General features: G+C 41.0%; 1 protein-coding gene across 3 annotated transcripts in view; it reads left to right on the top strand.

The window, feature by feature from the left end:
• LOC140374329 (low-density lipoprotein receptor class A domain-containing protein 4-like) overlaps positions 1 to 15,741 on the top strand; it is a 319,179-nt gene that overhangs the window by 252,265 nt on the left and 51,173 nt on the right. Inside the window, exon 1 of one of the 3 annotated variants that reach the window (XM_072461194.1) lies at positions 9,602 to 9,963. The exons of the other annotated variants lie outside the window; for them this stretch is intronic. Within the exon in view, the coding sequence (XP_072317295.1) occupies positions 9,870 to 9,963 (94 nt within the window). The 5' untranslated portion in view covers positions 9,602 to 9,869. Of the gene's footprint in view, positions 1 to 9,601; positions 9,964 to 15,741 lie in introns of those variants that run through there. 3 annotated transcript variants of the gene reach the window in all.

Here is a 15,741-nt window from a genome sequence, read left to right as displayed (position 1 = left end):
CCTGGACTGACGGAGGATAATTAAGATTACTCAAATAATCGCTCTAAATACATCTTTGGGCTGTTTAATGACAAGGAGGAACAATTATAATATGGTTTAAAGCTCCTAAAACTTAACCTACTTTAAGTATCTGAACTCATGTTAGTTTAATTATTAGCAAGTTCAACATGACGTTAACTTAACCTATTCTGCAGAATCAAGGCTGATTATAAACTGAATCCATAAATGGGTAGATTAATTTGTACTCTTTTGATCTTCACTACACAACATATAAATGCACTCTTTTATTTTCTAGCAAAATTTGATTTATTTAGTCTCGGGCCCACACACAGTCTGTATGTCTGCCCTTTCATCCACCAGTGTAAAGCTTAGACTTTACCACATTCAGAACGTTTCTCTTCTCTTTCAAGGACTACACTTTGCAATTTAAAAGCAATTTAGTCTCAGTGAAAATTTATTTTTTATTTTTTTTCCTCCTTTTTTCCGTCAGAACAGAGCGTGTCTGGATAATATAAGCTGCAGGAAGTGACTGTTTCATTTTGTCTGTGTCCTCCGTGTTTCCCTGGTGGCATGTGATGAAGACGTGGCGTAATTGATTCAAAGCTTAAGTCCGTGCCCCCGGAGAGAGCTTGGGTTTCTTCAAGTCTATAGTGAAAAAGATGTGAGGCTAGACACCAGAGAATCCAAAGTGGGCTTTTTTTTGGGTGTTTTTTTCCAGTCCATGTTTGGTGATGAATCATGCAATATGTGCTGCCCGGTGGACCAGTTAAGGTCCACCGGGCAGCACACATACGTCATATGACTATTAACTGCATGTCCTCCCTTCTCTCTTGTCTGTCCTGTTCAATAAAACCTCCGGGCCAAAAATCCTTTTAAAAAAAAAAATCATGCAACACGTTCTCAACATTTTGGCACTTTCCACAAGATGGCGCTGTGGAGTGGTAAAGGTCAGATGGAGCTGTGGGAGCTGGGAATGTGACGGTTTTACAGGGAGGGGGAGGGATGACCTTGTTACTGCTCGGGCCTGCAGAAGATCTGACTATAGAAAGCAGTTTGGGTTTTTGCACAGAAATACCAACTGTCGCACAGAAAATTAAAAGCAATTTGGCTTACAAGTCTCATGTTAGGAATTAGATTCAACCCTGTCAAGTTCTAGTTGCACAGATTCAGTTGTTTTGGTGTCTGAGGGGGGGCGTGCGCTACCTGCTCGTCTCTTTGGCGATGTTAATAATAATAATAATCATCATAATACAACATCAGTTTTATATAGCGCTTTTCAAGGACACAAATACGCATTACATTAAGAAAGACGTAACAAGGACAAACACAGAACAAACAAAACAAGGCGAAAGAGAAAGAGCAGTCATTAGTGGGAATTATAGGCTTTTAGAAAAAGGTGAGTTTTGAGTTGGTTTTTGAAGGTGTTCAGTGAGCTCCAGAGAGTGGGAGCAGCGATGGTGCAGACTCTGTCTCCCAAGGTCATTACTTTGCCTGGAATGTTCCACAGTAGGGAATATAATAAAGTTACCTATACTGCATTTACTCCAAAAAATCCCACCAGATAATGCAGAAAAGTGTCATATACAGTCTACATTTAAGTGTCTCCAGCTCTACACTCCAGATCAACCATGGATTAGTCTTGGTGTTAAATTAAAGGTTATATAAGGTTTTCCAATAAATCAGTTTTAATGAATGCAGACATGTTTAGATCTATTTGTAACTGTTTTTAGACAATACATTCTTGTAATAGTCTAAACGTGTGTTGCTGTTATGACTGATCTGTGCTGCCTTCTTGGCCAGGACTCCCTTGAAAAAGAGATTAGTAATTTCATCGGGACATTCCTGGTTAAATAGAGGTTAAATAAATAAAAACATATATTATGCACCCAGAGCATATACAGTAGAGGCTGAGTAACTGTGCATGTTGTTTGTAGATGGACTAAAAGGGAACATCCAGGAATAGTCTGTTCCTTCTTATTCATATACAGTCAGTCGTACCGGGAATATACCCCGAAATAACTCCATATATTATAGTCATATGCAAGGTTATTATTTATTTTACAATTTAGTTTTTTGTGCATGTTTTTTCCCTTTTCCTTGGATTAGTTTAGTTTTAACCCAAGTATTTTTACTTCACTTTTACACCCTTTAAGCACATAATCTTTTACACAAATTGTAAAAGAGGCCAGTTTGAGTCTTAATTTTGTGCTTTTAAATTGATGGGTAAGTCCTTATTTGGTTTTTGCCTATTTTTAGCCCTCCCTTTGCCGCCATGTTCTCTACAGTGGTTGTCACATAAAGGAAATAATCTTTTTGATGGGACAACTGGGTCATGCTCTGATTCCAAACTGTTGAAAACAATGCCACATGCGGAGAACTCCTGAACAAGCACAAATAGTTTTTGTGAGCAGGAAATACCCCTCCCCTCCTTCTACCATTACCGCCACTGCTATTTTTGGTCACCAAAAATAAGAATAATTATACATCCATAAAAAGGTTTTGTCAATTTTAGGGTTATTTAATGATAGGATAGATTATTATTACTTTGTTCAGAAGGAGCAGGTAAATACACAAATTAGTATTGTTTTGTCACCACTAGACTTTGTGGTTCATATGAAACATTTCTGCAAACATTTCTAGAGTCCATTATCACTTCCTGCAGAGTACAGAGGTAACACTTCTCTGTCCAGGCTGTATTGAAATAGGAGTGTTTTCATTTTGCATTGGGTTTTGACAGTGTTAGATGCATTATGCCTCGGAATGATAATATGTTCAATCTTGACGCGAATGTCGTGTGTTGCTAGCTTTGTTTTGTTCATTGGCTCCAAAAATATCATCACTGAAAATACGGCAGTTAATCATAAGTTCAAGGCAGCGGTTGGTGATAAATCATTATGTTTTATTTTTGCTTTTCCCATTTCGTTTTAACCTGAGTCCATGTTCTCTCTTTTCAAATCCTCTTGCACTAAAGCGTTCTAGGAGCCGAAAGCAAGCCAGCTTGCTTTGAGAGCTTGTACAGCTCACCGCCCCCTTCGGACCCCTGAAACAGGCTGGTATGGTTCATTCATGGCACTGGAGACACTTTCGGACCGCCTTGATCCACCCCAAAGTGAACCAGTGGAAACATGCCTACAGGGTTATTGCTATTGTCTTATATGATAGTCAAATAAGATCAGAAAGGTAAACCTATTTAAAAACGTATCCAATTGTTAGATAGGGTCAAAAATACTAGGGTTCAGTAGAACAAATCATTAATGAAAGTATATATTCTATTATTGGAGTATGAAAGCCTATCCCTTCACTATTCCCCCATTACCCCAAAATAGACATAAATCCATGCGCCAGCCGTGATCATCTCATCAACCTAAAGTTAGTATTCCTCAAATACATGAGACAGACCCTTCCCCAGAGAAAGAGACAGAGAGAGAGAGTTAGAGAGAGAGAGCGAGGGAGGGGGGGGAGGGGAGCTGGTAGACTGGAGTGCATTTGGTATTCAGCCTAGGCTAGTATTTATCTGTCTGCTGGCTGTCTGGTCTGGTCTGCCCTGTTAGTGGTGTCACCCGGCATGCTCCCCGGGGGACTGAATTGACGCAGTAGACAGACAGAGTGTGTGTCCTGTGTGTGTGTGTGTGTGTGTCCTGTGTGTGTGTGTTGTGTGTGTGTGTGTGTCCTGTGTGTGTGTGTTGTGTGTGTGTGTGTGTGTGTCCTGTGTGTGTGTGTGTGTGTGTGTGTGTCCTGTGTGTGTGTGTGTGTCCTGTGTGTGTGTGTGTGTCCTGTGTGTGTGTGTTGTGTGTGTGTGTGTGTGTCTGTCCTGTGTATGTGTCCTGTGTGTCCTGTGTGTGTGTCCTGTGTGTGTGTGTGTGTGTGTGTGTGTGTGTGTGTGTGTGTGTTTGGCTGTTTAGAGGGGTCCATGGATGAGAGGATTTCTGGATGCGGTGCTTGGCTGTGTTTTATATATTTATGTATGGGTAAATATTGGAGTGACCTCATAAATGGTCACACTAAACATTGAGCTCCCTCAGGCTCTGGACAGTTGTACATTGTGTTAATAAAAGATGAGTTCTTAGCATTTTGACAAAGGGACAATTCATGTGTCGGAGTTGCCTGGCTGATTCACTGTAAAAACAAATAAATATATAAATATAAACTGAAAAAACACACAATCCTGATGATAAAGCCATCTAATCAAGGGGTTTGATGACTTTCCAAGATGGCCAAGACACATTCAAACAAAGGCCAAACCTGAAATAACAGTTAAGGAAACTAATGAGACCAGCATTCAAAATTGATTAGGGCCAAGTGCACTGTCAATGTCGAGACATAGGTCCTGACACAATGGAATGGAATCCCTTGAAACTGTTGTAAAATTTAACAATCTGAGAACTGACTAAAGGGTGTCAAATCATGGGCCAAGGAAAATACTTGAAATGGTTTAAGGGAGGTTACACAGACTTGGAGATGTAAATGTGGTATTGCCTAAAATGTTTTTAAGATACATCTGTTTACATATATGGACATGGTCTTTCAGATCTCAAACCAACAGCTGGAAAATATAACCATGTGACAGGGCAAAGATACAAATATCACCAACAAAAGGTCAGCAAAGTATCTTTTGTAGTATTTAAAGGGAACATACTATTCCCTACTGAATACAAAATTTTACTTTTTGAGCTTTTATCCACATAAAAACATTCCAGAAACACTGAAGTCGCCTGTACAGTTTTGAGTCAAGAAAATACCATTCTGAGCATTTTTGCACTAATGATGGCGTGCTAATTATGTCAACAGCACCATGTCCCAAATAATGTGTCTTTTCCAAACATCATTTAAGTTTAGAAAATGTAGAATACCAATGCAAGGCAACTTAAAAGTCTGTTTTTAAGGCCAATGACATTCCAAATATTGCACAACACGTCCACTTTAGGTAGATTCTCTTCCCTTTAATGTAGAATTTGAACGCTTGAGCCCGATCTGTTTACTAAAACCCTATTAATGCAATATGTGAAAATGTTTCATCATTTTTATTCTGTTCATCACTGACCACAACATTATAACAACAATGATATAAGAGAACCTTTGTGTAAACATAGAAACATTTCCTTCCCATGTTGTTGCTTTCATTGATGAGAAGACGAGTGGCTCAATTTGTAGCTTCAGTAAAATGATGACAGCTGCCAGCCGTTTTCTAAATTACATCAGGGTCATGCATCTATTTTTCCCTTCTCCCCGCTCTTCGAAAGTGTCACTTCACTTATGGGCTGGAGTCAAAGAAAATATTTTGCATGATGGGAAGTGGAAGTTGGCTAGTGATGCAACGCCTAATGCACAACATCTGTCGGAGGTCCTTGCTTTTCCCATTTACTTATTTCCCTTCACACAGGTCCATTTGCTTTTATTGCTTTTGGTTTACCAGCATTTTCAGAATAAAGTGTTAAACCCCCACCAGCCTCATGCACTCTCACGGGTTTCAGTCAAAAGCTAGATGAGGTTTTATTATGTATGGATCTTAAATGTTGCTTTTATGGTTTGCTGCAGGTTGTGGGGAGCTGAAAAGACTGCTTTGTTGCATGATGAAATGTGAAACTGTTGATATGGCTTTAGGTTGACAATGTTGTTATGGAGAGTCAGGGCTGGAGGGGGTCTCTCTGAATACATTCATAAGTAATGTATGTGAAATTTTTTATCTTTGGATAAAGAAACGCCATGTGACTGGAGTTTTGCTGAGAATTAGAATCAGAAAAAGGCTTTATTGCCATTGTCAGTGAACAAAACGAGGAATGTGCTTTGGCAAAATGGTGCAACATAAAACAATGGGTATTAATAGTATTTAATTGTGGTGAGAGGTTCTGGTAGCCTTCTGCCCGAGAGGAGCGGCTCAAATAATTAAGTGCTACTGTGGCACAATGGCCTCTCGTCTATAACAAAGATGCCCGGTTTGATTCCATGATTGATTACATATGTGTTTCCCTCATCAACTGCAAACATATACACTAATCCATTATGGTAAACCTAACGACAGGATCTCTGTGATTGTCCTTTGACAGATTAACATTGAAACATGGATAAAATTCAAAGGATTTTGTTTTTTTGCTTTTATTTCATATCAGTGAACATAAAGTTATTCGTGCCATACAGTATGTTTAGGCTCAGTTTGTGTCATTTGTTTCTTTGTTATGACCTCTTTTCCTGCTGTCAGAAATATTCTCCATATTTATGCATTTATCGTGTCCATGGCACGAGTTTTGAGGCCCAAATACATAGTTCTGACTCAAATGGGATCCCAATGCCAAAAACAATCCTCAGTGCTTCATTCATTTCTCAGTCCAAATCTAGTCCATCTAGTGGTAGAATATGGTGTAAAATACACTCTCCTCAACTTCTCAGTAACCTTGTATTTAATCATGTTTACTTGCATTTTAGAAACGTATTCTGTGTATTGGACACCTCTTAAGTGTAGTGTAAGCCAAAATAATAACTAATACTTGAATACTCCTGTACACTTGAAATAAAAAGTTGTCATCGTGTTAGAAATAGGGATAACAGAGCGCTTAATGTGTGCTATAGGGGCCTGGGCCTTCTGTCATGGAGAGGCATTTAGAGCTTTCTCCGATTTGAACAGCCTGGTTTATTTATAGACTGCAGACAGTTCTGGCTGGAGAGCGTTTGTGCGTGTGGGGTGTGAGTGTTGCACTGTTGGATAGACTCACAGAGGAAGTGTTGCTGCGGCTGCTACTGGAGGAGGTGGAGGTGGGGGTGCCGTGGGGGGTCTGGCCTCTGTGCTGCACATGTGCCCCTGAACCACAGCTTGGTGCAGGGGGTCAGCTCAAGGTTAGCCCCTTCAAAGCGCCGTCTCGATTGGCTGTGTCCCGCCGTAACAAGGGAGTGAAACTCGAGGCGCCCTCCTCCTCCTCAGCCCTCCCCAAATAGCGCAGGGTGCAGGCTGATGGTCCCATGCACGGCCCCCCATCTCTCTCTCTCTCACTCTCATTGCCATTGTCAGAGCGCGACCTGGCCGTCTGCTCGCTCTGAGTCAGGTCAAACCCCCCCACACGTCCTCTCCTCTGCCCCAGCCATGTGCACCCTCCCCAAGCACTCTCACAGACATACAGTACAAGTCCTGTCCCATTCCTCACTTGGTGCTGCATTCAGGAACTGCTCGGGCCACCCAGTTTTTATTCCTAAGCTCAAGTTCAAGTTAGAAGTTAGTAACCAAATCAGAAACTATGTCTACAATGTCAGATACAAAGTTTAGTTAATGAACTAACAATTCAGATTGTTGAATTATGTTCATGTTTAATGTTTATTTTGGATTATTATCATGTTCAATGGTTTCAAGTTATGTAATTAAGTATAATTTATTTATATTTACAGAATTTCTTCCAAACAATACAAAATAAGATAGAATATTGCAATTAATGTTATATTAGCAATATTTTATTTTAAACATTTTCATTATGGATACAATTACAGTATTATTAAATTATTGACAGTGTCTTCCATCCTGAAGATATTGTTGCACTATTAAATGAATTATCCTTTTATAACCCTTTAAACTCAACACAACCTTGCACAAACTAATTTTACACCCTTATGATAGTAATAGTTCATAAGTAAAGCCATTAAATGGCTCTCGTCTCCCGTGCGACCGCCTTCCCGCCTGTCCATATTTTCTGCTGCATTTTGCGGCGTACCAAAAGAAGCTCAGTAATTCACCGTTGATGATTGCGTAGTTTGCGATTCAAATAGTAGTTTGTCCTGACAAAATGCAAGATCGTGCTGAACACAGACCTGAGCAGGGAAAAAGGGAGAGAGAGCCTCGGTGATCCGGGACTTTTCATTGAAGTTCAGGGGGTCAAAAATACCCGAGTTGTGGCAGAAAGAATAAAGTCTAAAGAATAAAGCCAAAAGAATAAAGTCTAAAGAATAAAGTCAAAAGAATAAAGTCTAAAGAATAAAGTCTAAAGACTAAAGTCAAAAGAATAAAGTCTAAAGAATAAAGAGATCCATCCATCCATTTTCCTCCTCATCTATTGGGCTTTAAACACTAATTTATTTTCAAATCAAATGGTATCAAACACAAGCATCTGAAGCATCAGATGTATAATTTCTGCATTTGTGAATAGCCAGCTTGGGCAATAAGCAATTAATGCTTTATGTAGATAATGTATGCAAGAGCGCTCATGAATATTAACCACAGCTGACTCCAGACAGCAGCACCAAGCCTAGTCCACGCAGAGGGGCCCTTAGCTAACAAACTAGCTCATTATTCATTTAAATATGCTATGGTCCAGACAAACAAATGTGCATGTAGTTGGCCATAGTCTGGATAATCTATTTTACATGTCTGATAAGAAACAGGGAGGTTCTTTATGCCACAGATTGCTGTTGGGTAAGGCTGCATTCAATTGCAGGAAGATGAGATTTAATATAGGCTAAACAATGCAGCAAATACATTCATGACTCATATTCATGTCGTGACACATATTCATGTCGCGACACATATTCATGTGCAATTACTGTCGTGATCACATGCAATGGTATTTAAGTATTTATTTATTTGTCTATGGGAGTTTTTGTTTATAGGAGATCTTCTACTGAAAGTGTTTTTCAGACTTCCTATAAGTGATCTGTTCTTCTGTATCTACCTCTGTATCTACCTGCACCAATGAAATTTCCCCATGTGGGACAATAAAGGAATATCTTATCTTATCTTATGACTTTTCTGTTGTTTGGTAAACTTAACTTTGTATTTCAAGGATAATATATTGCACCTTTTTGAAATGTCAGAGCCATCCTTTCCATACTACAACTTTCCCCCCCCCAAAGGACAGATAGTTTTTTTGGATCCTATAAATTTTACCAGACAGGACAGTTTCAGCGTGAAATGGGGAAGCAAATTGTCAAAACCGAGATTCAAACTCACAACGCTGCAGCCGGCTGGAGGTTGAGCCTGGCATATGTGTTGCCGCTTTAACCACTAGACCACGGGCAGCACACTACCACTCTCATTAGATTATGGCATGACACAGAGGCAAAGTGACGCCACTGAATCACCTGCACAGTACTGGCTACCTATCTATACATCTCCAAGTACAGTGGTAAGCCAAAATACAGCAATAGGCCCATACTGTGTGAAAAGGGTGAAGCCTCTCTAGTTCTTTCTAGAGATGCGTGAGTGGCTGAGTGTTTTTCCAGCCTACATAATGAGCAGAGAGTGAGTCACTCTAGAGTTTTAGAAAGTGGAATCACTGCTTGACTCACGTATCTGCAGAAACAGCCAGACTTTCCCAGTTTGGTGGGAGGTGGGGGACTGGGTCAAAAAAAATAAAAAAAATAAAATAAAATAATGGGCAATTCTGTGCGCTCGTGAAGGCAGCGCGGTTCCCCTCTGCGTCTGGCCCTCCTCCGCTGCGCTCTGATTAGCCGAGGCGCACGTCGCTCTGTTTGAGGGGGCGGGTCCGGGCGCGCGGCGTCTGCTCCGCTCTGATTAGCCGAGGCGCACGTCGCTCTGTTTGAGGGGGCGGGTCCGGGCGCGCTGTCTCTGCTCCGCTCTGGCAGTGAGAGGACAGCTGCTCTCGGCGGTGGAGGAAGGAACGGGGGAGAAAAAAAAAAGAAACTCTACATTGCGTTAGTCAAATGCAATGGCTGTTCCCCCAGACCTGCGTCCAACTCGGTCCTCGAGCCGCGCCGCGACACAAATGGCGTGAGATGATCCGGGGAGGCTAAGTGCGAAACTGTGTGGAGTTTACTCGGAGCGGCCGCACTGTGCTGCCGCTGCCTGGAAGTTTTTTGTTGTGTTTTCTCGTCGGGGGGCCGTGGCAGTGGCTGCGGCTCTCTCCCCGGAGCGGTGTCCAGCTCTGCCCAGCCCCATGCAAAACCTAACGGCCCCTGGCGGCCCCGCAAACTCCAATGTCACCTGCTCCTGCAACTGCACCGCTTCCCAGCCACAGGGAATGGAGATATGTGAGTAGCCGTGCGGCGCTTCTTCTTCTTCTTCTTCTTCTTCTTCTTCTTCTTCTTCTTCTTCTTCTTCTTCTTCTAGCCCCTCTCTCGCTCTTTCTCGACCTCGACAGCCCATTACCCACAGACTTTGGTGTAGTTAAATCGGGTTTATGCGCTCTCTCCAACAGACAGAAGGGCAACAAATCAGACTTCACCCCAAGACGCTATGACCAAGTGTTTAGTGCGTAAATGCGTAGGACAGCGGCGGGGCGCGGGGAGCCGAACTGTCCCATATAGAATAATGTACACGATCGAGCGTCTATGAGTCAGAGTTGCGCTTGGACAGATTCCATATCATGCGTAAAAGTAGGCTACTGGACTAATTGTCTGTCTACGCGCTCCTCATCGCGGGATTAATTATTCAGAAATACTTTAATGGTCATGGACTGTAACTTTTGACTCGTGACAGATGAACTTCAACTTGCCCTGCTAAGTGAGACTTTGTAAGGGAGACGCATTATAGCTGAGTGTTTACAGAGACGTTTTGGGTAACTTTGGCTGACCTATAACAAATGTGCAGCTTTTAAATTTGTTTTTTAATTGCAAGACCTATGTTTTTCATGACTGCACCAAAAGTGAAACTCAAACATTTCTGGATTGATTGACATGTCCCCACTTATATATATATATAATTAGTTTCCATGATACCTATATTGCAGTGTGTACCTAGTAGTAGTAATATTTGCGTGATATAAAATGGACACTAGCATAACTGACCTCGGACCAGGGGTGTAACTTTGAGACGGCGCATTTGAACTTGAGCCAGAGTAATGGGGTTCAGAGAGTTGGCTTTGATATACTGACTCCTTCAGACCGCGCAAGGATATACAATGCCAAATTGTCACCAAAATACCATATACAAACCAGAAAAGGAAGGGGGAAATGAAAATTAAGCTTGTCTATGCAAAATGTGTGCAACTTCTCTGCCTGCACCCGGGTCCAATTAACTTCAACTTGAGCTCTGTACATTTTCTTTTTTACTATTCTCCGGTCTTTCTCCAGTTTTAAGTTTCTAATTTTCCTCTTGGCTGCGTTCCCCGCCATATGGACTAATTTTATATGAATACAGGGAGATTTAGCCGGCATTATAGGGCTCTGGCACCAGCATAGTAGCTTGTGTGTGTGCGCATATGCTCAGAGAGAATGATCACCACACAGGGTTAAATAGTTTGGCCGACAGCATAGACAGGAAACGCTGGAATGGTATGTTATGTCTGTCTGCCTGACTGGAGAGAGAGAAACTATCATTATCAGCTTGAATCCTAATGCTATACTATATCCAGAGCAGATGTCACTTTTTATGAGTGAGGAACAGAGAAAGACAAGCAAGCAGGCGCGAGCCAGCGAGCCAGAGTGTAGTATTACTGTAGATGGAGAGCGGAGAGACATTGAGAGTGCTATAGACAAGTACAGACACACATACAGATGCGCACATGACATATTGACACAAGGACCGACTTCACAAACAGACGCCGCCGAGGCTTTTCGGATAGACCCAGGGAATGCGAGGTGAAAGCCAGATATTAGATTTAGTTTTGGCAGCCAGGTGTGGATGTGCTGACACCGCAAACTAACCAACAAGTGAGTGTGTGAGACATGTAGTGATTGTATGGGAGCTGCAGATGCGCTTCCAGTGGCATCATAGTGTACCAGGGTCAGAAATGAAGTGTGATATGATCCAAATTGGGGGGGGGAAGCCATTTAGAATTGTAAACATTTAAAAAAATCTAGTTTGTAATCTTTCTACTTTGAGAAACGATTATGAATTCTGTTTATCACTAACTTGTTTCCTGTGACTGAAGGGTGTAGGGTGTTACGAAAGGGAAACTGCTCAATGACTGATATTTTTGAATTACCTTTTACTTTTTCCGATGCTTATGTGTGTGTGAATTGAAATGCATCCAAAATGACACTGTATAATTCTCTTTAGCTGTGTTATTTGCAACTTAGTGTCTGAGTGAGGGTGCACGCTTGCCTCTTTCATGTTTAGTTGCATGTATTTTCAATTTCAAAATATTTCAAATGACTACATTTGACACTCTCCGTTGCATCCAACCTTGAGAAACTCTAAAAAGTCATATCATGCCGGTAAATTGCCCATCCCTTCTGATAATTGCGTTGTTTGGTATTTGTTGAGTGGCTGTTGTTTACATGTCCCTGTGTTCCGAGTGCTTTGAATCATCTTATTTGCGTTTCACATCAGTTCTCCTGTCTCACTAGTTTATGGGGCGCTCCTTTCTTCCGCGAGTGGTTTGAAATAGCAGCGCGCCGTAGTGTTGTGGCCGTCTGCTGGTGAAAAGGGCCCTGTTTGTTGGCTGTGTTGTCATGCAGACTCGGCAAGGCTGAATAATGTAGCTCATGCTTTGATGATTTCTCTGGCTCAAGAAAAAAAAGCTACAGTCTGGTTTTTTTTTTTTTTTGCAGAGCGGGCGGTCTCGCTGTTGTGTCTCCTCTTTATTCAAGACGAGAAGGAAAAATTGAAAGGGACTAAAAACCTAGGAGGATCACAGAAGCTTGGTAGTGTTTTAGCCTAGACGCATATCCTGGTACAAGGAGTAAAGACCGCTAACAAGCGCCGGGTCTAAGCTTTTGCTCCAGTTAGATTGGAGCCCTCCTTCCCTTTCTTTTTTCTTTCTTTCTCTCTTTCTTTCTCTCCCTTTCTCTCGCTCTAGATTGAACATGTAGTTTTAATCCACAGATACCAATGCGGATTGCCAAAACATTACTTGGTTAACTCGGATAATACATTTAGCTTAGAAAGATACGTTTTTTTTAGATATAACATTTGTGATCAAAAGCCATATCCCTGGTGTTATATGTTGTAATATAAAAAAAACAAACCAACAAAATATGACGAATGAGGGATTACACATTTATATACAATTATAGGAAATATTAGGGAAATATTATTTATCCAAATTACGGCTCGGTAATGGCTAAGGATGTCAAGATCACTCGGTTAATAGATAATCGTGATTATTCAGGTCACAATATAATCGTATGAACTAAAACTATAATTGTGACCATTTTAGGAACAAACAAGACCGTTTGAATGAGAGAAAATAAAGTATTTTATGGTTCTTCTCACAATAATCGTTACACTAAAATTCGATATCGTAACAGCAAGTGTTTTGTTTTTTTGATGAGTATTATCTGTGTCACTATTACGCTTGAAGGTGTGGTTTTATGAAGTCTGGAGGTCATTACTTCAGCGCTGTACATGCCAAGACAACCTGCTCTGATCAGGTGTGCCTCTGGTGTCGGCTTTGACCCACTGAGATACTATGTGTGAAGCTAAAGTCCTCGCAGTGTGACACCACGCAAACATTTTCCACTCTTAAGTCATTTAATCTACTATTGACTCTTGGTCCTATCGGGGCCGCCCTCCTTTAAACAAGTGGGGAAATCCTATATGCCAGCCGCGTGAGGTCACCGCACTTCATGCCTAAAGCAAACACGCCTTTTTCCTTTTTTAATCAAGACTTGTCATTTTAGCTGTGCGCTGGCAAAGAATCTGGAAACTAGGAGGTTTTTTTCCTCCTCAAATATTAAAACTTTGACTCATACAAAGATGTTAATGCACTTAAGTGACCTTTATTAGCAGTGCCTTTTTTGCTAAAGGAAAATGGTGCACAGCATGTCAGCTTAACAGGAAAAACATTTTAAACTATATTCAAAATAGTGGATTAAAGTTTTCAAATAGCTGCACACACGCTCTTGTTTTGCTTCTTAATATTTGGCTGAACTTGTTACTTAATTATTTAGCTGTGTTATTTTAAGAGGAGGGCGTGGGCTGTCTGACTGTTATTGCACCATTAATGTGTTGGCGACATTTTCGGCTGTCTAGTCCGTCTCAAAGTGTTACTTCAAAACACAGAACTTTGCAAATATAGACAAACGTATATATTTTTGATGATATAAAAACGAGCGCACAAAATATAGTGCCCATAAACTAAAAGATAGATTCAGTACATGTTTTACAGTGGACTTTATTTGAACACAGAATATTTGTTCTTATGTTCTTCCTTTTGTGATGGTACAAAGCACTTGAAAACCTGTTTAAATGAACTGCCTTTAAAAGAGAACTGGACGCATGCAGCAGCCTCTTGGAAAGGCTTGAGTGTCAGACCTGCGCCGGGTCTCAGTATATCTGTGTGTGAGCCTGTTTTAGCCCCGTGTTAGTGTTTTGCCTGCAGGAGTCCAGCCAGCCAGACGGATGTAAACTGCCTGATCTGTAATCCTGTGTATGAGTGCTGTTAGAGCGTAGGTGCCACTGGAGCTATCGCACACAAACACACTGGCCCCATGCGTCTTGTGGGGACATTACAAACATTCAGGCTACAGTATATTTTAAGTATTAGGACTGTTCAATTGTCCTACATATTTGTCTCTCGTATTGCTCAATCTAGATTTTCGATCTGATTTTACATTAAAATACCTTTCAATAATATTTTTCTGATCATGAACAAGAAAAAAACGTTCAATTAGTGCAATTTAACAAAGACAAATAGTCACATTTCTGCCTCCAAAGTGTGGACTTTGCTCCAAACCATTCTTTTAAGGAGGATTGGTTGTAGACCTGTCCAATAAAAACACCCAAGCATATAATTGACCATTAGAAATCACTCAATCTCAGCCCTACTGAGTATAACCCTAACCGTTACCAGTCACTACCCTTGACCCATATTCTATTTTTAACCAGACTGAACCCATATCTAACCTCTGTTTTCCCTTCCATGTCAGAAGTAAGTGCCACTTGATCCAACACTAGAAAAGGTATAAAACGGGACTAAATAAGATCTAAAATGGGACTATGAGGGTTGATGAGTTGAACTATTAATGATAGAAAAGCCTGTAGAACAGTGCCAACAGCCAAAACCTGCTTAGCATTATGTGCAGTTTGTGATTGACGTCGTAACCTCATACGCTTCCACAACAGATCTCCATGAGGGACACTATGAGTCCTGGTATGACTTCGTAAACTATGTACACGCGTAGATATGAACACAAACGCTACAGGTTGAATGTGCCACTATAGGTAGGCAATTACTCGAGATTGAGAGTCAGTCATTTCTCACCAGTTCCATCAAAGGAACTGAAGAAGCTACTTGGATGAGTGGCGAAACGCTGTCACTCTTAAAACTCTTTTGTCCAGTTCACAGTTTTCTTTACTATAATCTTTAATTGTCAATGACCAACGTGGGTCCGACTGAATCTAGTGTTCAGTAAAAGCTTTTCTTTTGGAGTTCAGACTTTGGATGAAGAAATTAGACTTTTTTTCGTGTGTAAATAACAATGATAAAAGGGGTGTATTCTTTGTGTTCAGGAAATATTTCACGCCATTTTCATTTCAAGGTATTAAGCCAAAATAGAATTGAACTGAAAATTGTAATCAATCAATGCGTTGGTACACTAAACACAGGGAGGTACAGGACCGGACACGCGCTGCCACCTATGCATACACACTTCTCATAGCCAGCCACTCCGCCAATATTTACCCTGCCGTCTCGAGCCACGTAGTCAATCCACTCTCTTACTAAGCCCTTTGTTTCATGTTTGGACTTCTCGCAGTGTTTGCCAAGGTGATAAATTAGTTTTGTGGTTTTGGATTATTAATGAGTTTGTGTAATAAAGTCTGGCGGCGTGATATGTGAAAGAAATGTGATATTCAATAACTCATAACGCATATTTTGAATAAGCCGATAAACTATAGACACGCACAGTCCTGTCGCAATGTCT

This window comes from Eucyclogobius newberryi, unplaced genomic scaffold, assembly GCF_026437365.1.
Source record: "Eucyclogobius newberryi isolate DKJ021-1_F unplaced genomic scaffold, fEucNew1.0.hap1 SCAF_3, whole genome shotgun sequence".
In the NCBI taxonomy this organism is placed as follows: domain Eukaryota; kingdom Metazoa; phylum Chordata; class Actinopteri; order Gobiiformes; family Gobiidae; genus Eucyclogobius; species Eucyclogobius newberryi.
This window is presented reverse-complemented; position numbering and strand designations above follow the sequence as displayed.